The 26,705-nt window shown below is 42.3% G+C and overlaps 1 protein-coding gene across 1 annotated transcript in view; it reads right to left on the reverse strand.

The window, feature by feature from the left end:
* E2F3 (E2F transcription factor 3) overlaps positions 1–26,705 on the reverse strand; it is a 132,713-nt gene that overhangs the window by 52,479 nt on the left and 53,529 nt on the right. The window contains 1 exon segment of the mRNA XM_033934568.1: positions 3,767–3,878. Within this exon segment, the coding sequence (XP_033790459.1) occupies positions 3,767–3,878 (112 nt within the window).

The raw sequence follows: 26,705 nt of genomic DNA on the forward strand, positions 1-26,705 counted from the left end.
TTGAGTATCTGGAGTCGGACTGGAGGTCTAAGTCCAAAGCGTGGCCCATGTCCTGGACAAAGCGAGTGAAGGATGGGCGGGATGTTCCCGAGGCCCCGTGTGGGGTCGGTGAACGAGACATCCGTCGGGTGGAGAAGGATGGGGAGGCTTCCCTCGAGTATCGAGGTTCCCGCTCCGATCCACGTTCCGAGACTGGGGAAGCACTGTGAAAGTGTTCCGGGGTCGGGGATCTCCGACGTCTCGAGGAGCCCCTCGGAGACGATGCCGGGGTTCCGATCGATGTCGAATCGGTGACCTCGACCTGGACTCCCTTGGTGAAAGCCTGACACCTCGGATCGGAGCCCCGGTCCGAGGGGGAGTTCGGAGGATGCGTGGGTTGGAGAGTGATAGCTCCGCCACCCTGAGCGGTCCCGTACGAGGTGTAGGGGAACGGCCTCGTAGAGTGGGGGAACTCCGGGCCTTCTTGGAGGTACGGCGGTTCGAGGTTTCTGTCGGTTTAGCACGACGTTTTGCCCTGTGGCAGTCTGTGGAGGGAGAGCGCCTCGGGTGCCTCGGAGAGGAGTCAGAGGAGGATGAGATGCGGCGAAGCTTGCGTACTTTTCCCCGAGGTGGCTCGACGCGAGGCTCAGGCTGGTCTGGCACATGCGGGGTCGAGGTCGAGGCCGGTTGTAGATGGGCCATTGCAGCGGACAGCTCCGACGAGATTATTGCTCGGAGTAGGTCCTGGAAGACAGGCAAGGACAGCATCGAAGGCATGTCCACTGCCTCGGTGCACTCCACTGGGGGCGACCTCGTATCAGAGTATTCCCGTGTGGTGGAGGCACGGCCCGAAGGCTTGGAGGGCTTCGCCGGGGCTGTAAGCATGGGACTTCCGCCATGCGTCGCCGGTGTCCCCGAGGCTGGTTTCTTCGCTGGTATAGAACCTGAAGAGGGGACTTACCCGGAGCCGAGGTTTTCTGTTGTCCCGAGGGCTTCGGGTTCGAGTCTCGAGGCGATGCCGAGGTATTCGGGGCTGAGGTCAAGGCCGGGGCCGAGGCCGAGGTAGAGGGTTGGTCTGGGGCGAAAAGATCCGCCATGCGGGCTTTCCTTCGACGGAGGGCCCGGTTCTGGAAGGTAGCGCACTGGGGCAGGAGTCGGTTGGATGAGCGGCCCCCAGGCAGAGGATGCACCGGCGATGCGGGTCTGTGATGGAAAGAAGCCGCTCGCACCGGGTGCACTTTTTAAAGCCGGTCAAAGGCCGGGACATAGAATCGAAAGTGGCCGCGGCTCGAGTAGCCACGCGGCCACGGGGACCCGGAAGCCTCCGGGTCGGTCAAAAACGAAGCAGGAATCAAGATGAAAAGGAAAAAATTCGCGCACAGCGACTTAATCGAGAAAAAACAAGAAAAAATCGCAGTGCTAGAAGGCAGTTGGAGCAGAGCCTGAAAAAACACGACTTCTAGGCTCAGCGGAAAATTTTAAACTGGACACCACGAGGGGATGCACCCCCTAGTGGAGCAGGACGGCACGCATGCGTGGAGCAGCAGAGCAAACTTAAATCTTCAATCAAGTTTGCTTGAAAATGCTTCCGCATCGGGGCTCCGTAGATGACGTCACCCACATGTGAGAATATCATGCCTGCTTGTCCTGGGATAAACCTTAATCTGTATGAGTAGAAGATATATGTTCTGCTCAGGATATGAAACTTACTCTCTTATTATCCCAAGATGCTCTAATGTTGGTTTGACTGTGGCCATCTAGAGAGACACACAATGTGGTGGGTGGGAGTGTTGCAGGCTAAGACAATTCTAGCTGATGGTGATTCACAGATTATGAATGTCATAGGCCACCGTTTGTTTCTTGCCATCACTGGAGTCTTTGGCTACATAGCAAGGGTCTGGAGATATAGCACTTTGGTGTCTCAAATTCTGGCTTTCTGCCCAACTATTGTCACCTACTGAAGTTCCTTCCAAATCTGATCTCCTGTGCAGTCAGACCATTGAGACAGCAAATACTGGAAAGCTACATTTCTATCTAAACAGGAAAAAAAGTAAAAGTAATCTAATTTAGGGGTTTTAGAGCGTTTTATTGAGTTTATGGGCTTATAGCAGTTCATCTAGTCCCTTACTCACTTTTCATCTTGACAGGTTGATCAGTTCTTTGTAGAGCCCCATCATTCCTCTCCTCCTGCCCTCAATACCATCAATGGAACCGACATTTCCATGCTAACTTCCTGCTCAGGTTTATTATGCCTCCGTGTTTAAGAAGCCATCTTTACTCAGGGTACAACCAATTGTCTCTATGCCAGGACATTTGAACTTACAAAAAAGTTTGAAAAAGTACTCCACACCTGTCACCTTGGAAAAGGATGTTTGCCAATGCTTATGCCTCCTATGGCTTCTTTGGTAATCTACTATAATAAAATACTAAGCGCGCATGCGCACTCTTGCCGCCATGTTCCCTGATGTGTAGTTCTGTGGTTGGCAGAGTGCACATGCGCGCTTAGCTTTCCAGTGACCGCATTTCCTCCATTGGAGCCGGAGGGAAGGAAGGGAGGCAAAAAAAACTGGACAGCAGAGACACTACCCCCTCTTTATTTACAAGGCCGAAGTTCAAAGCCGCGGCAGCGACTCCTCTCTCGAGCCACACCTGCGTCGGAGAAGGCTTCCAATGCAGGCGGGAATCGAGAGAGAAGCCGCCGCCGCGGCTTTAAACTTAAAAATAAACTTCAAAAAAGAACCACCCGAACCCCCGTTGATCCTCCCATCACGGTCTGACCCTCCCATCCCTTCCTGCCGTCTGACCGGCTCACTTAGTCCCTTGCCGTCCCCCCCCCTTCCCGCGGTCCCGACAAACCTGCCAACTCCTGCAGCATCCACAGCACTCTACACATGCTGCTTCAGGGCCTTCTACTGCCCTGATTTGCTCTGCCGCTTCTCTGATAATGTCATCAGGGACGTGCAAGAGTACATCAGGGCAGTAGAAGGCCCCGAAGCAGCGTGTGTAGAGTGCTGCGGATGCTGCTGGAGTCGGCAGGTTTGTCAGGACCGCGGGAAGGGAAGAGGGTGACGGCAAGGGACTAAGGGAGCAGGCCAGACAGCGGGAAGGGAAAGGGGGGTAGGGGAAAACGCTGCTGCAGAGGGAAGTGGTGTGGTCGGAGCGAAATGGAGGGGAAGGGAATGATGCTGCGGCTGCTGTACAGGGAAGTGGAGGGAGGGAAATGCTGTTGCTGCTGCACAGGGAAGTGGGGTGGGGGAGGGAAATGGAGGGGGAGGGAATGCTGCTGCACAAGGAAGTGGGGGGGAGGGAAATGCTGTTTTTGCTGCACAGAATAATGGAGGGGGAGGGAATGTGGATGCTGCACAGGGAAGTTGGGTGGGGGAAATACTGCTGCATAGGGGGCAGGGAGAGAGACAGATAGAAAGAAAGACAGATAGCAGGAGGGAGGGAGACAGAAAGAAAGAAATGAAGAAAGACACAGGGGCAGGGAGAGACACAGAAAGACAGACAGACAAAGAGGGCCAGAGAGAGAGACAGACAAAGAAAGACAGACAGACATATTCTAGCACCCGTTAATGTAACGGGCTTAAATACTAGTTTCTAATAAAATACAGATAAAAATTGTATGGGGGAAAATAGGAAGAAGTAAACTGCTGCAAAGCCCTTACAGCAATAATGAAGTGTGATGAGAATAAGGTGCAGGGAAAGCCCTGAACAGAACTAGCCGCACTTAAGTTACTTGTAACACAGCACATAAAGCAATGGCACTAATTATAGCCACCCTTACTTTTTGGGCTGTCTGGACTCCTGGTTGCTGCTCTTCCTTTCCCTTTTGGGGTTTTTAGGCCTTCACAGAGATTCTGATGTCCACTTTCTCCCAACTCCAGCCTTCGCTTTGCCTGCCAGAAAGATCACAGGTTACAATCTAAGGTAGCCTTAACATTACACCACAATGGATTTACATGCAGGAACATTTGTCTCAGCCAAAATCTCACCCCAACAAAAACAGGATGCCTGAACCACTACCTCATTCTGGCTGCATCCTCATGATATCCAAGTGTGTATTTATTTTTTTTTTTTACTATGCATGTACCTACATACTTACATTTGATGCTGGCTTAAAAGTGTGTCAATTTAGATGATAACCATAGTAAGCAACTGCCCAAGTAACATTAATAACTCTGGGGCTATGCAGCTGAATCATGCAGGCTGGAAAACTACATGTCAGGTCATCCTGGCACCCAACAAGAGATTCCTGCTCCTCCCCCTCACGGTCTGGGCTTTGCTGAAGAACATGCATGGGAAGGGACTGTTCGGAAAGCAAAGGGAAGGAAAGATCCCCAGAGAGTAATAAAAATGTGCATGGCTGAAAAAAAGCAAGCCCAACATATTCCTCAACTTGCACATTTTTTTCCACTTCAGATTGCTTATACCAGTATTTGAACCAGACCTACAGAAATCAAACCTCAAAGAAAAAAAAAAAAGGAAGAACATCCCATTTCCTTCATATTCATCATTTCCCCTATTGCTCTGTAATAAGCAACTCTGGACAGATGAAGGGGCGGGGGGGGGGGATGAGGGTCAGAGGGCAACAGGGAACAGAATATCACAGTAGTGAAGGAAAGGCAATTTAGATTTAAAAAAAAAAAAAAATCAGCTTTGCCAGCTGCAGTTCCAGGCATTTTACATTCATGTACAGTATTTATCTTCCTGCCCCCAGAGAGCTTACAATCTTAAGTTTGCACCTGGGATAATGGAGGGCTAAGCAACTTGCCCAAGATCAAAAAACAGCAGCAGTGGATTTTAACCAGGCTTCCCTTGTTCTCAGCCAGATGCTCTAACCATTAGGTTACTCCTCCACGCCACAGGACTGAACAAAAATATGTAAAGATGGGAACTGCTGGTTTCAATTCCATAAAATCCCCAAGCTGGGTACACAATTTTTTAAAAAGAATTTCTAGTGCCCACCTAACAAAACACAAAACTAAATGGTGAATCTAGAACATGAGAAATCAAAACAAGAACAAATGATAAATTCTGCATACGACTCGCAAGCAATCCAGGTATATTATTTTGTTATATCATTTTTCAGGGTAGCTTACATACATTAAATCTCAGTATCAAAATAAAGGATATAGACTGATAGAACAAAATAAAGACCAGTTCTACTGTATACTACATAACCAATTACTATAGACTCCTGCACAAAACAAAGAGACAGACATACAGATAGATCATCAGTTAAAGCCACCTTGAAACAAAGTGCAGCTTCATATTTTTGTAAATAATTGAGGCACAGTTGAGAGGAGGGTGGGTATTCCAAAAGCTTAAACCCTATTATACTACAGATTTTAGTCTAAAGTCAAAACAGATAGTGGAAATAATCAAGACAGACAGACAGTGTAGTGAGAAATTAACAACTATACAAATTCAAAAATTTCCTTTGAATAAACCTCCTCAAGTTACTATGGAAGCTTTGTGGGACTTGGGTGGTTAATCTGGGAAAATCTTTGTCCCCAAAAACTCAGTCTTGAGGGAATAAGAAAACAAGAAAATGAAGTAAGAGAATTAAAGGTTGAAATGACATTATTAAATCTGCGATTGGATAAGGAATTAATTGAATTGTGTTCAATCCAAACTGTTGAGATTAAATATACTATAGATCTAAGAAAAAAGTTAGAAATATTGGAAAACAATGCATGAAATGTTTTTTGAATTTCCCTCAAGTACCTACAGTAACTCTGAGGGAAATGTTAAAAAGGTTATTTCCTGGAAAATTTTGTCGATTCCAGAGACATCAATTTCCCCTTAGTCTATGTTCTTGGCTGAAAAGCAAGGCTATACGGTCAAATTTCTTTCATCTAGTGACTAGTACAAACTTTGGATATGAAACATTCAGAGTCGATGAATATCACTAATCCAAATGCTGTGTAAAAAGAGATACTGTCAGAATGTGAAGTTCAGCCTTATCAAAAAGCTGATGTAGAATAAATCATTCTGATCTTGATTCATTTAGTTGCAATTGAACAATATCTAACAGCAACAATCAGATCAATCGCATAGGTTAGGAACGCCTACCAAAATTAGCTGGCTATCACAAGCGACTACCCAATGCAAGGGCCCTTTCAGCTTAACCTTAAGGGATATTCTAATCACTTCATGAAATGCCAGCAATGACTATCAGGATACCGTCCATCAAAATATTTAATATCACTAAATCCCACCCTCTACTCAAGTGCTATATCAGTAAAATCACAAAACATCCATTCTCTATTACCCTACTCATAATTCTGTTCTCAAACTACTATATATGTAGCATATTCATTCTGTAATTTATTTTATTGTAAATCGCCTTGAACCGGTTGAAGCATAGCGCGACTCAGAAATACCAGATTAGATTAACCGCAGGAAACCATCTCCGTGTTATTCTTTAAGGGGAGAGGGAAGAATTGGAGTATGAATGGACACAGCCACTGACCCTCAAACCTTACATTGAAGACTGCTGGTGTCGAAGGACTGAGGCTGAGGTAGGTACTAAAGAATGACATAGGATGGTTTCACATGTTTCATATGTTACCTTGTCATTCTCTACCATGAACAGCTTAATGCTTCACGAATCTTATGGGGTTATATCAACCAAATGCTATAAGAAATTTATGTTAGTTTGGGAACCTTATTTACAACAGCTTCCACCCCCACCAGAATACCAAGTCAAATCTTGAACGGCTGTTCTAATTAAAAGGTGCATTACATACAGAACTTTCCTGGGGGGAGGGGGGTTTCAGAATGGGGGATTTGAGAGTTTGCATTTTATTTAGCCAATTTTTTAGCCCGTCTTCCCAAGCAGCTCAGAATGGGTTACAAATCAGGTACTCAAGCATTTTCCCTATCCGTCCTGGTGGGCTCACAATCCATCTAATGTACCTGAGGCAGTGGAGGATTAAGTGACTTGCATGTCAAAAAGTGGAAATGTCCAAGAAAGACTGGTGGACTCAGATGTACTTCAAATATCCTTTATTTCTTCAGACTAACAACTCATTGACTAGACATGTACATGTTTTGGCCAAAGTGGCCTGCCGCAGGAGTCTTGCAGCGAACTGAAAAACAGGTCCACTTAAAGGAATATGTTCAAATTAATCACACACAGCTGTAAAAAGTTGAAAGCTCCGTTCAAAGTGCTTGGACATGGTCACGCCAAATGCATTCACAAAAAGGATTAAGTGACTTGCCCATGGTCATAAGGAGCAGCATGGGGTTTGAACCGGAAACCTCAGGGTGCTAAGGCTGTAGCTCTAACCACTAGGCTACACTCTCCCCCTAAGACAGGGGTGTCAAATTCAGCCCCGCAGGCCAAATCTGGCCCACAGTGTAATTATATTTGGCCCCTGAGAAAATACCAAATGTCTACTAGAGCTGGCCCGCCGGGTATGTCAATGTAGGACAGCTATACTATCTTCATGATGCGTGTCAGTTATTTTTAGACCTTTCATTTTTATTTATTATTTTTAATTGGGTTTTAATTCATCATGTGACCATCGATTTCTTTAGCATCCAACCTTTTTATTCAGATCTTTGTGCGTTTGTTGTTTTTTTTTTGTGCTACTTTTTGCTTATGATTACAGTTGTAACTACGGCACTTGCCATATAATCCCCCTTTTTTAAATTGCCAGCGTTTTTTAGACGGTTTTACTTTCAGTTTGCTCGGCTCAGAGCACTACAGATTGTCTCTACTAGATAAGAGCCACCATGGCTTTATTTCATTCTTCCTTTTTATTTCTAACGTGCACATAGTTATTTTAAGTTATCTTAAGTTCCCATAAAATATTAGCTGATGGTTTTTATGTTTTCTATAGTCTATTGCTACACGGTGACATTTGTTAGTGTAGGACACCTACACTTTTTTCATGCTTTGCAGCGGAGACTTTTATATTTATGCATTTTTAAACCTTTCTGCACGCAAGGTTTTATTATTATTTTTCACTATATATAGGAACCTCGGTTTGCGAGCAACCCGATTTGCGAGTGTTTTGCAAGACGAGCAAACACTCAGCAAATTTTTTGACTCGCAAACTGAGCACTGCCCCGATAAATGAGCAATTACAGTCCAGCAAGCGCCGCTTCGGGGGATTCCTCTTCCGTCTTCCAGCCAGCTTTCCACGTCGGGTGCCTTCCGCAGGTTGGAGGACCTCTGTCTGGGCCTACGCGGCCGGGTGCCATCCCGCGTGACACGCACAGCGTCAATCATCAGCGTTGTGCGTGTCATGCCCGGCGTGCGGGTGGGGCGGCGCTCAGCTGCGTGGGGGCTCTCCAGCATGCAGGGGGCATTCGACGTGGAGGGCTGGCCGGCGGATGGAGGAGGCATCCCTTTGAAGCGGCACTGTGGGGTTCTTCTTCGGATGATGACGGAAGAGGCGGACAGAGGAGATGGCGCTGCAGCACCCGGCATTAAAATATATATATATATATATATATATATATACACACACACATATATATATATATATATATATATATATATATATATATATATATATATATATATATATATATATATATATATATATATATATATATATATATATATATATATATATATTAAACTAAAACCCAAATTAAAATAAATATATATATATATATATATATATATTAAACTAAAACCCAAATTAAAAAATATATATATATATATATTAAACTAAAACCCAAATTAAAAAATATATATATATATATATATATATATATATAATAAACTAAAACCCAAATTAAAATATATATATAATAAACTAATACCCAAATTAAAATATATATATAATAAACTAATACCCAAATTAAAATATATATATATATATATTTATTTATTTTTTAATTTGGGTTTTAGTTTATTATATATATATATATATATATATATATATATATATATATATATATATATATATATATATATATATATATATATATATATATATAAAAAACATATTGAAATAAATTCTCTGAATAGTAAATTTAAATCACGATTTAAAAATTAAACCCACTCTGGATCAATCATTTTTCTAGTGTGTTGTTTTAGTGTGTGCTGTTGATAGATGACCTTGTTAATGAGCTTTCTGGAACTGGGCTAGGGCTGAGAGACATTATGCAGGGATGCTCTAATTCAGCCCTTGAATGCCAGCAACAGGTCAGGTTTTAAGAATATCCCTAAATATAGACAAGATAGATGTAGGCAGTACACATGGGATTCTCTCATTTATTTACCGTACTTGGAAATTTGCATATTCTTTAGTGATATCCCCAAAACCTGTTTGAGGCCCTCATGGGCTGATCTTGACCACCACTGTTGCAATGGATATAAGAAAAATAAGTTTTCTACAACAAACTGATAGGAAGGAAAAATTCTAGCAGAACATTTTTGCTTCTTGCTTCTGCCAATTTTAAACACAACACTGCTTCCTGCAGAATGACAAACAGAATCAAACTCGCCCTGCTGTACTGGGCAAGACTTTTCATATGGAAGGAAGAGATAAACCTATATACTATGACATGGCATTGGCGAGTGCATTATCTTTTCACTCTCCTTAGTTTTTACCCCCCCCCCCAATCACACACACACACACACACATCAGAAATCTGCTGTGTCATGAAAGAATTTAAAAAAAACAACAAAAAAAAAACAATGTTAAAACATTTTGGCTTCAAGTGGTACAGAAGCTTCTGCATACTTAGTGGGACTGATTCTGTTATGATCTTGAATACAACTCCTACTTTCTGTATCAAAAAGGATCCCATAGCCCCTTAAAAACCAAAAAATTATGCCCATTCCTAAATGTTTTTTCCACAGTGTACGCAACAGCTTTACACTAAGGGCTAGCAGGGAAACAAACCTCCATTTTAAAATCTTCATGTTCTTTCAACAATGCTCCTATTACTATCCTACACCAGGAACAAAACAGGCACCTGTGCTGCTCACCTGAACCCTGCCAGCCCCGACAGACTGCAGACTTGAACATGGGTCCCTAGCACAGTATTGCTACAGGAAAAGCCCACCATGACTCATTAGCAGTTCTTAAACATAGGAAGTATCTTATTTAAAATGTGACTTTTTTAAAAAATCAAATACATGTTGCATCAGTGTATTAGGTAACATTAGAACTTTCACTGGAGGAATGTGCAAAGTCTGAAGTGCAATTGTAACCATCCACAGCCACATAACTGGCCCACTAGATCTTGGGTGTGGAGGAAAATGTGGACCAGATCATTAACCCCCCCCTTCCCAAAAAAAACCCCAAAACCCCGAAATATACACCACTATTGAAGCTGTTTGAACATAACAGAAGCCATAAGAAAAGTAGAAAGTACAACTTACAGTTATGTCCTCATTCTAAAGTTTGATCCCCCCTATTTCAGTCACCTGGTCAGATTACCTCCTAGTTAGGATCTCATCAACTATTCCTACCCCCACGTTCTTTTGCTCACTATACCTTCCTTTAAAATCACATAACCTATCTAAAATTGACCCACAATCGATACCATCTTCTCCGAGTTCCCCACTGACTTCAATACATTAAAACTGGATAGACATTTTCCACAACACATTAACAAATGTATTAGATAATGTAGCCCCTTTAAAAACCATAACGCCTTCAAAATTGCATCCTCGCAACCCTTGGTATCATTACAACCTACAAGTCATAAAAAGACAAATGTGCAAAGCTGGACATATGTAGAAAAAAAAAAACCCCAACCAAAAAAAAAAAAACAACCAAAAAACACAGTATCTGCTACTGACCTAAGTTTTGAATAGTTCTTAGATATTATAAATTTTCATCTTAGAAAAGCTACATTTCAATATTATCATAATCTGATCAAAAAATCCCCAAACCCATCCAAAGAACTACCATATATTACATATTTCACACTATCACCTCTAAACGCTACAGACATACCTCTTATTCAGGACAACCAGACTTATCCTACTGTCAACCAACATCCCCCCTGCAGCAAGAGAGATGTCCACTCTCTTCCACCACAAACACCCCCCTGCAGAGACGACAACCCCCCCCCCCCCCCAGCAGCATGAGAGATGCTCACTTTCTCCCACCACAAACACCCTGCTGCAGAGACGACAACCCCCGCCCCCAGCAGCGGGAGAGGTGCCCACTCTCTCCAGTCACTAATACCCCCCTGTAGCGACGATTCTCCCCCAGCAGCTGGAGAGATGCCTACTCTCTCCCACCACAAACACCCCCCCTGCAGTGGCAACCCCCCCCCCCCAGCAGCAGGAGAGATGCCTACTCTCTCCCACCAAGCAAACCCCCCCAGCAGGAGAGATGCCCTTTCTCTCCCGCTGCCACACAAAACCCCCCTGCCTCCGACCCCTCTCCCCCTTCCTTTGAATTAGTTGACTGACCCACCTCTTCAAAATGGGCCTTTCCCTCCCTAGTGCATCCTGGGATGCACTAGAAGGGGCCTAAGGCTCAGATTGGCCCAGACATCCCCTAGTCAGGGCCTTAGGTGTCCAGGCCAATTAGAGCCTTAGGCCCCTTAACGGTGCATCTTTGGGAGAGGCCTTAAACAACTTGGGCCAATCAGAGCCTTAAACTTCTCCCCAGATGCACCATGAATGGGGCGTCTGAGCCAATCAGAGCCTTAGGCAAAATAAGCAATTGTCTGCCCAATGATGTCTGTGGTCGGTGTAAAACTCTGGAATGCCCTGCCTGGTATTCTACGATTCTGTACTAGGAGGATACATTTTAGGAAAATGCTGAAAATGCAATTATTTGCTAATGCTTTTCTATGCTAATACTTATTCCATTTGCAAATTTCTTTGAATATTCTGATAGGAATGTATGATTCAACGTTCGTCTGCATTTCAAAATTTTTGATCTTGATTTGTTCCTGTCTGCATATGCTCTTTTGCTTCCTTAACTGTTGAAATTTGATTTGACTTGGTGTACTTGACATCTTATATTGGGGGGAGGATGTTAATGAAGTTAGTCACTTATGTCCATGTTATATGTATGGAAACCACAGGGAACATAAAATATTATGTATGTGATATGTAAACCGTATAGTTGTATGCGGTATATAAATTTTTAAATAAATAATAAATAAATTACATGGGCAAACAATTCCATAGATGACGTCAGTTGAATTACAATCAATGCTCCTTCTCATCTCATGTATGATATTGACATCAGGGACCAATACCCATTATATTATAGAAAACTGGCAAGATCCACATTGTTGTGACCCTTCTGTATTACAGGGGATATCCTTATACCCTTGTTTCAAATGTTCACCAAGATTCCCCCCCCCCTCACTTAAAAGTGAACCTTGGAGATTCAGAGAACTCTGTGTGGAATTGCAAAATCTCCCAATGTTTAAAGATGCATAGTTTGATGTTTAGGAAGTAATAACCAGTCATGATTAGTATTGGCAGTTCTCTTATATGCTGTCTTTAAAACTTGTTTCAGATAACCCCTTTATCAAAACCTTTGGTACATTATATCAGCCTGAAACTTAAATTCAGCTGTAGAAGAACACAAATGCTTTAACCTTAGCATTTGACCTACAGATATGCTGTTTCTTAAATGTTTAGGATGATAGCTGTGATAATATAAGACCATGTTTCTGTCAGTCATTTTTCTATGACTAGTAGTTTCAAATCTACCTGCTTGATACTATAGCTGAATGTCTAAAAAATTAATCATTGACTGATCTCTAGTGGCACTAAATTTTATATGTTGATTACAGTTGTTTAAATACATACGAGACAAACTCATCAAGCTCCTCATTATAACCCAACCATACAAAAAATATGTCATCTATGAAATGCTTCCAAGTAAGTACTTTGGCGTAAGACCTGGTCGAGTATACAGTATATGTATTCTATCAAATTTGGCCATATAAAGGCATGCTGTGGAGGATGCCATAATGGCATCCATTGATACCCCCTTTATTTGAAGAAAAAAATTGATCTTCAAAAACAAAAATTTTCTTGAAGACTATCTCTGCCATAGTTTGTAGTAATAATAATAATAATAATTTTATTTCTTATATACCGCTGTACCGTGAGGTTCTAAGCGGTTTACAGTAGAAACAGAAGAAATGCAATATCTCTGAATTATCTCCCACCCTAGGCGATTCACTCAGATATTTATCAATAGCAGCCAGAGCTTCCCTCTAAGGAATACTCGTGTACAACAAGGCGATATCTAACGTGACCAAAATCACCTTGTTTTGCATAATTTCAGGAATACTCAGATCTTCTAAATGTTGTATCAAATCATGTATATAAGAAGTCAATTTCCGCATACAAGGTTGTAGATGGAAATCAACATATTGGGAGATTTAAATAATGAATTTCTACAAGAAACTATGGGTCGATGGGGGGAGGGGGTTATGATGTGATTTATGGACTTTAGGGAGGAAATATATTACTGGTATAGCTGGAAACAAGCAATACAGATATTTACATTATTTTATTCAAATTTTACCTTCTGAATTGGCTTTATATAATAAATCATGCACACACTTCTGAAACTGAGGTATAGGATCTCGATCTAATCTATAAGTGGTGTCATCCATCAATTGACATTGGCCTTCAGAGAGATATGCACTCCTATCTTGCACTACAACCTCTCCTCCCTTATCTGCTTGAGATATCACTATACAGCTATCTTGTGTCAAGGATTTTAGTGCTAAACATTGGGAGTAAGAGGTTATGGTGTTTAGTTTGACCAGCTTCTAGCTGTCTTACATCTCTAAGCACTAGTTTTTCAAAAACACTGATTATATCATCTGTCACACTTGGAAACATCCACAATGATGGGACATGATATAAATCTAAAAAAAGAACTGGTATCCCTATTCTGTTCCTCCCTATCTGACCAGCCAAAATGCAACCTCAGTCTTAAAGATCAAAATAGTTTTTGTAACCAAGCATGAGTATTATATGAATCATAACAGGTTAAAGATACAAAAGACAGATCTAATTGAAGTAAAGATTCCTCCACTTTAGAGATCTTGATGATAAATTAAAGACTTTGCAATTTTTGATTTTGCTGTGTTCTGAAGTCGTACTCGCTTGCTCTCCTCTAACCATAAGTCATAAAAAAGAATCAGGTATTTTCACTATGCCTGAATTATTAATTTTTTTTCTGTTGAAGATGTACTTAATCTATAGATGAGTCACTAGTCAATTTATCTACAGATGATTCACTAGATGTGTTGATAAAAGCTAAGCATTTCTTTGTACCCCAATTCCTTCAGGATTTCCTTCCCTTATCCTTCCAAGGGTAAACGTACCCCTTAGTGTAATCCATCTCATCCCTTCAGAATTTGGCAGTTTTCTGTTTGTGAATATCTTGTTGATATAATTCCATTTGTTTTAAATGGTCCTGATAATGTCTCTCAAAATCAGCATTATTTTCCGTTTCTTTTAATTCATCCAATTTTGTGATCAAATCAGAGTCTAAATCTGTAATGATGCTATTTAAAACATCAATTGTAAGCAACATCAAATCTAGTGAACACAAATCACTGTTCCATTTCTCCACATAATTTGAATTATCTAGGAAACATGGTTCTCTATTTAATCGCAATCCTCTTGGTATTCTTTGTACATAAAACAGTATTCTAACAAAGGGGCCAAATGTATTTGTTCTCAGATTAAAGTTTTATGTAATTTAGCCACACTTCTCCAATCTGTGTCTGTCTTGTTCCACTCTTTAATTGTGAAATTCTTTCAGCTGTTAAGACTCAACTTCAACAATGGAATATGCTGCCTATGACACTAGTGCTACCCTCACAAAGTTCCTGCTAAATTACACAAATAGTTTATAGTGATTTGTTTTAAAACATTTTAGGCGGACCGGAATGCTATGATGCATTTGATAACACCTTACTTGATTCACTGTTGCTGGTGCTAATTGGTGTTAATGTGACCGAGCACTATTATTCAATGAATATTTTGGTTTTGTAGATATTAACATAGGGATTTTTTTTTTTTTAGTGCGTATTTATTGGACATTACTTGAAATCTCTTTGAGAGTCTCCTATAATTTTTTGGGTGGTAGAATGTTTTCAATGTCACATTTTGGGAGGTCTCGAATGAACTTCTTGAGAAGCTTTACCTTGATCTTGCATGTCAAAAGCTCATAGTTGCTTCCACAATCATCTCCTAGTTTAGTTCTTGCAGATTTCCATCTCTGTCTTTCGCAGATGTAGTCAATTTGATTTCAATACATGCCATTTGGAAAGGTCCATTTGAAGGTTAGAGTAAAGGCTAGGATAAGAACATAAGACCTGCCATCTCCGGATCAGACCTTCGGTCCATCAAGTCCGGCGATCCGCACACGCGGAGGCCCAACCAGGTGTACACCTGGCGTAATTTTAATCACCCATATCCCTCTATGCCTCTCATAAGGAGATGTGCATCTAGTTTGCTTTTAAATCCTAGAACGGTAGATTCCGCAATAACTTCCTCTGGGAGAGCATTCCAGGTGTCCACCACTCGTTGCGTGAAGCAGAACTTCCTGATATTTGTCCTGGACTTGTCCCCCCTTAGCTTCAATCCATGTCCTCTTGTCCGTGTCACATTGGACATTGTAAATAATTTTTTTTCTTGCTCTATTTTGTCGATTCCTTTCAGTATTTTGAAAGTCTCGATCATAGCCCCTCGCAGTCTCCTTTTCTCAAGGAAGAACAATCCCAGTCTCTTAAGTCGTTCCTCGTATTACAAATTCTCCATACCTTTTATTAGCTTCCTTGCTCATCTCTGCACCCTCTCCAGCAGTTTTATATCCTTCTTTAGGTTGGGAGACCAAAGTTGGACACAGTATTCCAAATGTGGTCTGACAATTGCTCTATAAAGTGGCATTATAACTTTCTCCGATCTACTCGTGATTCCTTTCTTTATCATGCCTAACATTCTATTTGCTTTCTTTGCTGCTGCCGCACATTGTGCCGACGGTTTCAGGGTCCTATCTATCAGTACACCCAGGTCCTTTTCTTGTTCGCTCTTACCCAGAGTTGCTCCTGACATTCTATACTCGTTTTACTTGTTCTTTCTGCCTAAATTCATTACTTTGTACTTTTCCACATTAAACTTCATCTGCCATTTCTCCACCCATTTCTCTGATACAAGTCACTCTGGAGTTCCTCACTATCCTTCTGCGATCCGATTGCCCAGCATAGCTTTGTGTCGTCTGCAAACTTGATGATCTCACTGGATGTTCCTTTTTCTAGGTCATTGATGAAAATATTAAATAAGATGGGCCCAAGTACCGAGCTCTGGGGCACACCACTAGTCACTTTCTCCCAGTCTGAGAATTTCTCATTTAATAATAACAACTTTATTTTTGTATACTGCAGTACCTTCTCTGCCAACAGACACAAGAGAAGCTCTCATTCCTATTTCGTTTCCCCCCCAGTTAGAGGTTGTAAACTGAAAAAACACCATGAACACCTTCTTTCACATCAAGCAGCATTGTGGGGTAAAGACCTAGATCAACTGCTTTCGCCCACTACTTATGAGGAATTCAGAAAACGTCTAAAAAAACTCAACTGTTCCTAAAGTATCTAGACAACTGACCCACTTATCTTCTTTCTCCTCCATAGTGATTCCTCTGTCCTATTAATATCTTTCTCCTCAACAACGCATTTCCGGTCCTATTAACTCTCCTCTTCCCCCCTCTTAAATTCAATCAATTTGTACCTCGCTTAATCTATTGTAAACCGCATAGAACTTAACAGTATTGCGGTATATAAACTGTTATTATTATTATTATAACAGTTCAGAGCGGTTAACAAAGTAAGAGACTGTACATAGACAGCGAAGTTACAAACAAGACAATCAGTTTAATTTAACAAGTCGGGAGTGGTTAGGATATCCGGAGGCATATCAGAGATACAAGGCAGGGTTAAAAGAAGGGAGTCAGAGGAATTTATCAAAGAGATAGGTTTTAATTGATTTCCTGAAAGTTTGATAGGAGGGCGAATTAGAGATGAGAGTGGTTAGACATTTATTCCATTTGCCTGCTTGGAATGCCAGAGATCTATCAAGGAATCTCTTGCAGATACAGCCCTTTAGGGACGGGAAGGCAAACAGGTAGGCATTACGTGTGCGGGTGGGGCCTGAAAGTTCAAGGTGATCCGACAGGTAGATTGGAGACGAGCCTGATAAGGTTTTGAAGCAGAGGCATGCAAATTTGAAGATGATCCTTGCCTCTATCGGCAGCCAGTGCAGTCTTTTGTAATAAGGGCTTACATGATCTGATTTTTTGAGGTTGTAAATGAGGCGAACAGCGGCATTCTGAACGATTCTTAGGCGTTTTGATGGTTTTCTTAAAGGATCCCAGGTATATAATATTGCAGTAATCTAGGATGCTTGAGATTGGACCAGTAGTCGGAAGGAGAGGAAGTCGAAATAGTGTTTGATGGTGCGAAGTTCCCAGAGGGTACCAAAACATTTTTTAACCTGAGCATTAGTATGGACTTCGAAAGTCAGGCATCGGTCCAGGATGACTCCCAGGATTTTGATAGTAGGGTTAATTGGGTAGTCTAACCCGTTTAATTTCAAGGTGTTTGTTAGCTTGTAGGTAGGACGGTGTCAGGTCAAAACCGCGGAAGACAAAGGCACGCGCCAACAACTGAGCGCAGCGCGCGCCGAAGAAAATAACTGGTTTTAGGGGCTCCGACGGGGGTGTGTGGGGGGGAACCCCCCACTTTACTTTATACAGATCGCGCTGTGTTGTGGGGGCGTTGTGGGGGGTTGTAACCCCCCACATTTTACTGAAAACTTCACTTTTTCCCTAAAAACAGGGAAAAAGTTAAGTTTACAGTATAATGAGGGGGGTTACAACCCCCCAAACCACCCACAACGCTGCTGTGATCTGTATTAAGTAAAGTGGGGGTCTCCCCAACAAAACCCCCTGTCGGAGCCCCTAAAAACTGCCATTTTCTTCGGTGCGCACCTCCATCTTGCGCTCAGTTGTTGGCGCGCGCCTTTGTCTTCCGCGGTTTTGTCTATGAACCAGGTAGGACTAGCCAGGAAAATTTTGGATTTTTCTGGGTTCAGTTTTAATTTGAATAAAGTGGTCCATTGTTCTCTCTTGGTGAGGATGGAAAAGGTGAATTGTTCAGTCTCTTGTGTAAAAGAGGTATGGGAATGATAATAGTGATGTCATCTGCATATATATATATGATTTCAGTTTTAAGTCAGATAACATATGTCCCAACGAAGCCATGTACACATTGAATATAGAGGGGGATAGAGGGGAGCCCTGAGGTACTCCGCAGGAATTGCACCAGGGTTGGGAGAAGGTTCCGTTACAGTGAACCTGGCAAGAACAATTTTTTAAGAAGCCTGCGAGCCAGCTTAATACCTGTCCGGTGATGCCAATGGAGGTCGAGGCATCTGAGCAAAATGTCATGGTCAACCAGGTCAAAGGCACTGCTCAAGTCGAACTGAAGTACTAGGGCGCTTTTTCCCAGGGAAAACAAATGGGAGAGGTAATTAGTCAGAGAAGCTAAGATGGTTTCTGTGCTATGGTTTGTGCGGAAGCCAGACTGGGAATCGTGAAGAAGGTAATTCATGAGGTCATGGTTAACTAGACCTTCCATAATTTTTTTGGAAGAGTAGTATATTGGCAATGGGTCTATAGTTGGTAGCCGAAGAGATTGGTTCCTTGGGATTTTTAATAATAGGAGATACAAGGATATGGCCGAGTTCCGTTGGAAAGTGGCCGGTGGACAAGCAAAGGGAAATCCAGTTGAAGAGTTAAGCTTTAAATGGGGGGGAGGGGCAGAAATCATGATAGAGGGAGGACAGCTGTCTAGTAGGCAGTTGGATTTTGCATATTTAGAGTACAGTTTGAGAAAAAGGTTCCAGTCTGGGCTTTCGAAGTGAGTCCAAGTCATATCTGCTATTGAACTTTCCTTTCCTACGGTAGGTAGGTTGATTATTAGTTCTGTGCTGGAAGCTACAAGAGACGATTTCAGATTGTGAATTTTACTTGCAAAATAGTCGGCTAGGATTGTGGCGGAGGGTGGAAGGTCAGAATTGGAGCGTTTGAGTAAGTCAATATTGAACAGAGAGTTAACTAATCTGAAAAGTTCTTTAGTATTCAGCCCACTTTCTGCTTTTTGTTCTCCAGCCATTAGCCTTCAATCTATAACTCTACTCCCCACCAACCTAGCCAGCAGATTTAACCGTTCCCCGTGTCCATGACATCCTGTTTGTCTGTCTTGTCTATTTTGATTGTAAGCTCTTTCAAGCAGGGACCATCTTCTTTGTGATTCTGTATAGCACTGTGTACATCTAGTAGCGCTATAGAAAAAATTTATAGTTGTAGAAAGGACCTGTTCAGGGCCTGCATAACAATCTGAGTTAAGCTCTGGAGTAAAAAAAAAAAAACCCAAAACAAAAAACAACCACACTGGGACCACCTTCCCTGTATACAGACCCAGTGTGGACAGGAATAAAAAAGCCTGTCACATAACAGGGGTTTGTTCTCTCAGTCTGGAATAAATTGAGATAGAAGAGAGGATTTTAACTGCCAAGGTGCCTTGTTTGGCAGACAGACAAGAGAAATGTATCCAGTTGAACTGAAGTGTGGTGATGGTGGTGGTTGTGGGGGGGGGGGGGGGGGGGGGTTGGGAGGAGGAACCAGCACATCTGAAATGCTCACTGAGAGAGACAGAATGAGTTCACATTTACACACTATAAAAATAAACTGCTGGTTCTGAAGGCCATGCAGTGTGTGCTGGCCAACATGCAGCCCTTTTACTGCCCCGGCCTACCTCAGCCCTGCATTTTTGCTCTTTGGGTGTGACTAAAGAAATTCTCTACCTAAATTCTTTACTATAGCATTAGCCCCCAACAAGGGGAATAAAACTAACCAGGCTAAATTGATTGATTTATTTATTTTAAGCAAGCACTATTGGAAAGCCTAGTTGTTGCAGGGGGAGTTCATGGGGCCAGAGGGGAATGCCCCAAAAGGACCAGGTGAAAGCCGTACACAGCGACACTAAGAAGTGTGATTGGGGGCTTCGGAGCCAAGCTTCAAGCCCAACTAGGTATATTCCTGAGACTGACCTCAAAGCGGCTGTTGACTGCAGCCAGAGCTGGCTTAACCATTGGACTAGATAAGGCTCTGGCCCAGGGTGCTGGCAATTAAGGGTGCCAAAATACCCAGCCTGTGACTTCACCTGGTCTATGGATTAAGCCTTTTCTTTCCCTGTAACACCTGGTCTCCTCTCACCCGTCCTGTAAAGTTTATTTTGGTCACCAGCAGCAGCACAACAGGCTCAGACAATCTTGGGTTGACCCTTAAAAAAAAAGGAGGGGGGAGGGGCAGAGGTACAGTTTTCTTTTACCAGCACCAAGATGACTCCATTAAGGACTTCTTATAATAGACATGCTATAACCAGCAAGTCCTGCAGAAGTGATTACCTGAGTACATGCTGTTCCTACCATGAGTTCATACAAGGCAATTAACTTCAAAAAAATGACTTCTTTTGATTAGGCAGAAGTTAAACTAGTTGCAAGCCATGTAGTTTCATAGAATCTTTCGACTTGTCTTGGCAAGATATACCGGTAACCACTTTTCCATAGCACTACTTATCCTGCGCAGTCAATATTTCAATAACTATGCAAAATTATTTTTGCATGGGGTAGACAGTCTGGTCAACAGCTTTTGAGAATTGGGTAGGAGTCAACAAAAAAAACAACCATTAAAAACAAACACTTCCTGAATTTATTAAATATGAACTTAAAGTTATCCCATCAGTAACAGAAAGAGATTAAGTTCTTATGTCGATAATATCTTTTCCAGTAAATAGGGACAGTATACTAAACAAACCTCATCACACAGTACCGTGTTTCCCCAAAAAACACATTAGGTCTTACTTTTGGGGGGATGTCTTATTTTTTTATATATATACAACTATCATCTCTCTGTTCCTCTCCTCCACCCCAATTATTCCTCTTTCCTTTCTCTCCCCCCCATGTGCAGCATCTTTCCTCGCCTCTCACCCATTCCCTTGTGCAGCATCTTTCTATTCCTTCCTCCCATTCCCCTGTGCAATAGAACCCCCACCCACCCTCTTACCATGAGACTAATATACCTCTGCTCTGAGGCCTCCAAAAACAGCGACAGCAGCAGCGTTCTAAACTAACTGCTTCAAGGCCTTCCTCGCCGGGTAATCCAAGGAGCCAGAACCCAATGAAAGGTCCAAAACACCACATGGGCTTGTTTTAAAAAAAAAAGGCCCTTCCTTCTGATGTATTTGTTAGTGCAGCGTGATCGTGCCGCTGCCCGTGTGGTGCTTCAGACCTTTCATTGGGTTCTGGCTCCTTGGATTACCATCTTAATACAACGAACTGGTGATTTTTTTCTCCCTCCTGATGAGGATATTGAAACAGGACCTGTCGAGTGGAGATACAGCGCGGAATAGTATCTGCATTTGATTTAAAAATTCCAGCTGCTTGAGCTAAGTACTTTAATCTATTTAATTAATGTGGGGTGGTCTTTTTCTGCCCTACGTTGTGTGTTTTATTATAGACCCACGAACTCAGCGTTGGGCCACTCCAGCTGGAAGTGGCAGTGACTTTTAGAGTATTAAGTTTTCTTCTCACGGATTTTGCATATTTTATTGTGGACACTTACACAAAATTGGACTTCATTGGGGATATTTAGTTTAAGTTTTTGTTTTCTTCATACCATTATCAGAACTCGGATATTGATCTGGACTTTTGCGTGGACCTCGTCCATTTGGATGATTTTTTGGTTGATTCACAATTTTGGTTTTGAGTTTTTTAATTTTGTTTATTTTTCAGATTTTTGTGTGTGTTCTTCCGGAAGGGCTTTTCTTTAACTTCCTTTACAATTTTATAGATTCTCCTCCTGGCACTTCTCCGGTAGTGTTCATGCACTTGATTGTTTCATCAGCTTATTTATCACATTGTATGAAGGTATGATGAGGTACGGGGCAGGATTTATTTAGATTTCGGTCTAAGTGTTTGTCACTTAATAAATACCTGCCTGGGGCCATTGGTTATCACGAGGGTTTACACAGGTCTGTACTGATTAGTGTCTTGGTTTTTGAACTTACTTTTTTCCTTATTTAAGGATTAAGCTAGTGGTGCACTTTTCACGCCGTTGTAGGTTCAGTTTTGGAGATCATATATTATAGTACCAATGCTAAACCATGGGACATACCTAAGCAGTCTCACAAACCCTGGGTGGATGAGATAAGCCTGCCTTCAAAACTGAGGCTCCAAAGGTGGAGTCCTCTTGAGCTGCTATGTTCACCCTATAAATCTTGGTGTAAATGTGAAGGGTTGACCAAGTCGCCATCCAATAAATCTCATCTGAAAGAACTGTCCTGGCTTCAGCACAGGAAAAGGCAGTCCCTCTCATTGAAAGCGTTCAAAGCACGAAGGGAGGCTGCCTACCGTAGACAACGTAGTGGGACAAAATAGCTGTCTTGAAGTGGTAGCCTTGGAAGTCGGCCTCCCCTTCTTACCTGGATTCATCAAGACGAAAAGGTGGTCCAAGAGACAAAATCATTCGTAACCTCCAGGTAATGCAGAATAGCCCTCCTGACATCCAGCAACTTCAGGACTTTGTCCGTCTTAGAATCCAAGGGCTAGAAATCTGGAAGGCAAACTTCTTGGTTGATGTGAAACGCCAAGAACACCTTCGGCAAGAAAGAAGTAACAGTCCTCAAGGAAACCCCAGCCTCTGTGATACGCAGGTAAAGGTCTCTACATGACAAGACTTGCAGTTCGGAGACACACTTCAAAATGATGGCAACCAGAAACACTATCTTAATAGTCAAGTTCATTAGGGTAAGGGCTCAAACGGAGCCCTCACAAGCCTTTCCAACACGATGGACACGGCTAAAAAAATGGGGACCACAGCCTTAGAGCACTCTTGAAGTACCCAATAACATCCAGGTGCTCAGAAAGAGAACATCTGGCACCCTAGGACCTGAAACAGAATATTCCAGCCACTTGATAAGATATGTAAGTATGTAATTTGTTACAGTGTGTCCTTTAAGTTTTTTATATGACAAATGTAAATGTTTTATTTTGTATGTTAATATGTAACTCGCCCTGGATAAGGGCAGTGAGAATTAAACAAACAAATTTGAACTTTCAGCAAGAAAACCGCCATCCCCATATCCAGACCTTAATGAAGAAAAGGACAGGACAGCAAATATCATTGCTGTGGCAGGAAGCAGCTGCTCCTTGCAGCACCAGTGTTGAAAGTATCCCATGCCTTGACAGACAACAAATGTGGCATGTTTCTTGGCTTTCAAAAGAGTGCCTACAACCAGATCTGAGTAGCCCTTCCAGCACAAAGAGCCATGCCATGAGACCAAAGTGTGCCAGATCCACTAGCACCCAGGGTACATAACCCCAAACGTGAAACTGTGGAAGAGGGGCACAAAAGCACAACAGTCCAGACCCAAGTAAAGAGGCCAGTAAAAAGAAAACCACTTAGCTGCTGCCGTTCTCCAGGCACTTCTTAATTCACGATCCTGGGCAAAGCAGCTAGGAAACCCAACGGGGAACTTCTCGTTTCGCGTTGTCGTGCTGCGTCAGGGGTATCTAATTCACAGCTTCATAAGCATATAGTCGGCCACATCAGTGCTCCTCTGGCTCACCCTCCACTTGGGTGGTTAGAAGCAAAAACAAGACTTTTTTGAAGAAGTTTCAGAACTTAGAATTTAAATCAGGAAAAATCCAAGATGGCTTCCTCCAGGATTTCTCGCTGGAAAAAAAAAAAAAAAAACTGCTTTAACTCTACTAGAGGACCTCCAAAACCAGCAGTTTTAGGATTCTTGGGGTGGGGGTGGAGGGAACAAGACTACATCAAGATATAACCTTAAAATTCACAATTTCAGACACCGCCTCTCCCCTCCTGTCCTATGGGTTGTAACAGCCCTACTCGCAGACCAGATGCTAGGAAGATGTGCTGCAGCCTGCCACAGTTCCTCTCATGGTAGCTGGAATAAGAAAAGGACTTCTGCCACCAGGAAAATTGACTTTTCAGCTGCCAGTCGAGCCACAGCCAGCCTGAGCCTCAACCCCCAGGGTCAGGATCCAACTGCCGTAATGAGGCAGGAAGAAAGTGCAGCCGGCACCATGTGCACTCCAAAGAAATGCAATTGGTGCCCGTACAGTCTACACTGCACTCCTGATCAAAGTCAAGGAGCGAACAAACAGCAGGGGAAACCCTTGAGCTCCACAGTTCCAGCAGGCTGGCTGAGCAGATCGCTGCAGGATCTACTTGTCATCTGCAGACTGAAGTCTGCTCCTCTCACGCACGTTAGGCAGTCTTACTGGAGCCAAGCAGGAATACAAAATCCTGCAAACAAATGCAAAAAAGACATGAAAAGCAAAAAAGACTGAGCAGATCAAAGTTGCTCTTGTACGCTTGCTTGCAGAAGTAATAACTGACTGGGGGCAGCAGAGAGCAGGAAAAGTTCAGCATACCATCCCTTATTGAACTCGAACATCAGATATGATGCTGAGGCAGGGGTAGGCTATCACAGTCCTCAAAGGCCACAAACCAGATAGGGTTGTTTTTTTGTTTTTTTTAGTCTATTAATTTTTCAGTCTAAAAACACATACAAGTAATTTGATAAACAGCACTTAGATCCATCCATAAATACGAGAAACCAATTTCACCCCCTTCCACCCACCTGATTCCAATGTATCCCAAATAAACCATACAATACATACATACATACATACATGTAATTAATAAGCAAATTTTAATTTAATATCCCTCTCCCTCCTACCCACCCCTCCCCTGGATGTGCAAATCAAACCAGAAATAGGGAAATAAACCATTTAATTAGAATTGATAAAATTGGTCAATGGACCCAATGTCAATTTAAACAACTTACACTGCACAACAATTTTTTGGTTAAGTCTTGATTCCTGAAAAGTTTTTGGTGATTATGACAGGTACCAACTTGGTATGCTCAAATATGGTTTTGGTTTTACTGCATCACGTAAGAACTATGAGAAATAGACATTTTTATGTTTACTGACAATAAAATATATAGTCAAGTTTACGTTTCGCACAAGCGACTAAATGAAACAGAATTAAAAGTGTTTTGCTCCCGAGTTTTTTTTATATTCAGTGTCTGGGTGCATCACGTTGTAGCATCCAACAATAGTCGGCAAGCATTGACGGATTCCAATTGCCCTGGTATCGTTTCTCCATCGTAGCTATGTCTTGATGAAACCTTTCACCGTGCTCGTCACTCACAGCACCGAGATTTGCGGGGAAGAAGTCCAAGTGTGAATGGAGGAAATGAATCTTGAGTGACATATTGCACTTCATTCTCTTGTATGCTTTGAGAAGTTTGTCTACCAGCTGAATGTAGTTTGGGGCTCTGTAATTGCCCAGAAAATTGTCAACAACGTCTTTCAAGGCTTTCCAGCCAATTTTTTCCGGCCCAACTAACAGATCTTCAAATCGCTTGTCACTCATAACATGTCTGATCTGGGGGCCAACAAAAATACCCTCTTTGATCTTGGCATCAGTTATTCTTGGGAACATCTGTCTTAAATAACGAAAACCTTCCCCTTCCTTGTTCATTGCTTTCACAAAATTCTTCATGAGTCCCAGTTTAATGTGAAGAGGAGGCAAAAATATCTTTGTCGGGTCAACAAGCGATTCATGTGCTACATTTTTCTGTCCTGGAACTAACTTTTTACGGAGTGGCCAGTTCTTTCTAGAATAGTGCGACTCTCTGTCTCGGCTGTCCCATTCGCAGATGAAACAGCAGTACTTTGTATAGCCAAGCTGCAGTCCTAGTAACAGAGCAACGACTTTGAGGTCTCCACAGATATTCCAGTTATACCTGGTATACTGGACATACTTTAGTAACATTTCCATATTCTCATATGTTTCTTTCATATGTGCTGCATAGCCAACAGGTACTGAAGGATAAACGTTGCCATTGTGCAACAGAACAGCTTTCAGGCTTAACATTGACGAATCAATGAAAAGACGCCACTCTTCCGGGTTGTGATCACAACCAAAGACCGAGAACAATCCTTCAATGTCACAACAGAAACAGAGACTGTCGACTTGTGCAAAAAATTTGGTTATATCATGATGCCGGTCTCGAAACACAGAAATTTTCGTACCTGGTGATAGCAAACACCATTCCTGCAGTCTCGAACCTAGCAGCTCAGCTTTTTGCTTTTGACAGACCCAAATCTCTGACCAAATCGTTCAATTCGGACTGTGTTATCAGATGTGGATCGCCTGATGAGGATGGTTCAAAATCCGGGTCAATGTCACTGTTAGAACCCTGCACTGCAGTTTCTTCATCTGGTTCGTCTAAGGTCCAATCCTCTGGTGGTTTCGGAACTGGAAGACTGTCATCATGTGGCATGGGTCTCATTGCTGAAGGCAGATTAGGATATTCAATTGACTTCTTGTTTTTGGCAGAGAAACCAGACACATTAGTCAAACAGAAATAACAGTCCGTCACATGGTCTTTCTGTTCTCGCCATATCATCGGAACAGCAAATGGCATCGTCTTTCGAGTACCTCTGAGCCAGGCTCTCAGACTAACAGCACATGTCGCACAGCAAATGTGAGGCGCCCATTGCTTGTCTTGATCACCTATTTTGCAGCCAAAATACAGATGATAGGCTTTCTTTACAAGGGCAGTCATCGAACGTCTCTGAGGCG

This window comes from Geotrypetes seraphini, chromosome 2 (genome assembly GCF_902459505.1).
Source record: "Geotrypetes seraphini chromosome 2, aGeoSer1.1, whole genome shotgun sequence".
Taxonomy (NCBI): domain Eukaryota; kingdom Metazoa; phylum Chordata; class Amphibia; order Gymnophiona; family Dermophiidae; genus Geotrypetes; species Geotrypetes seraphini.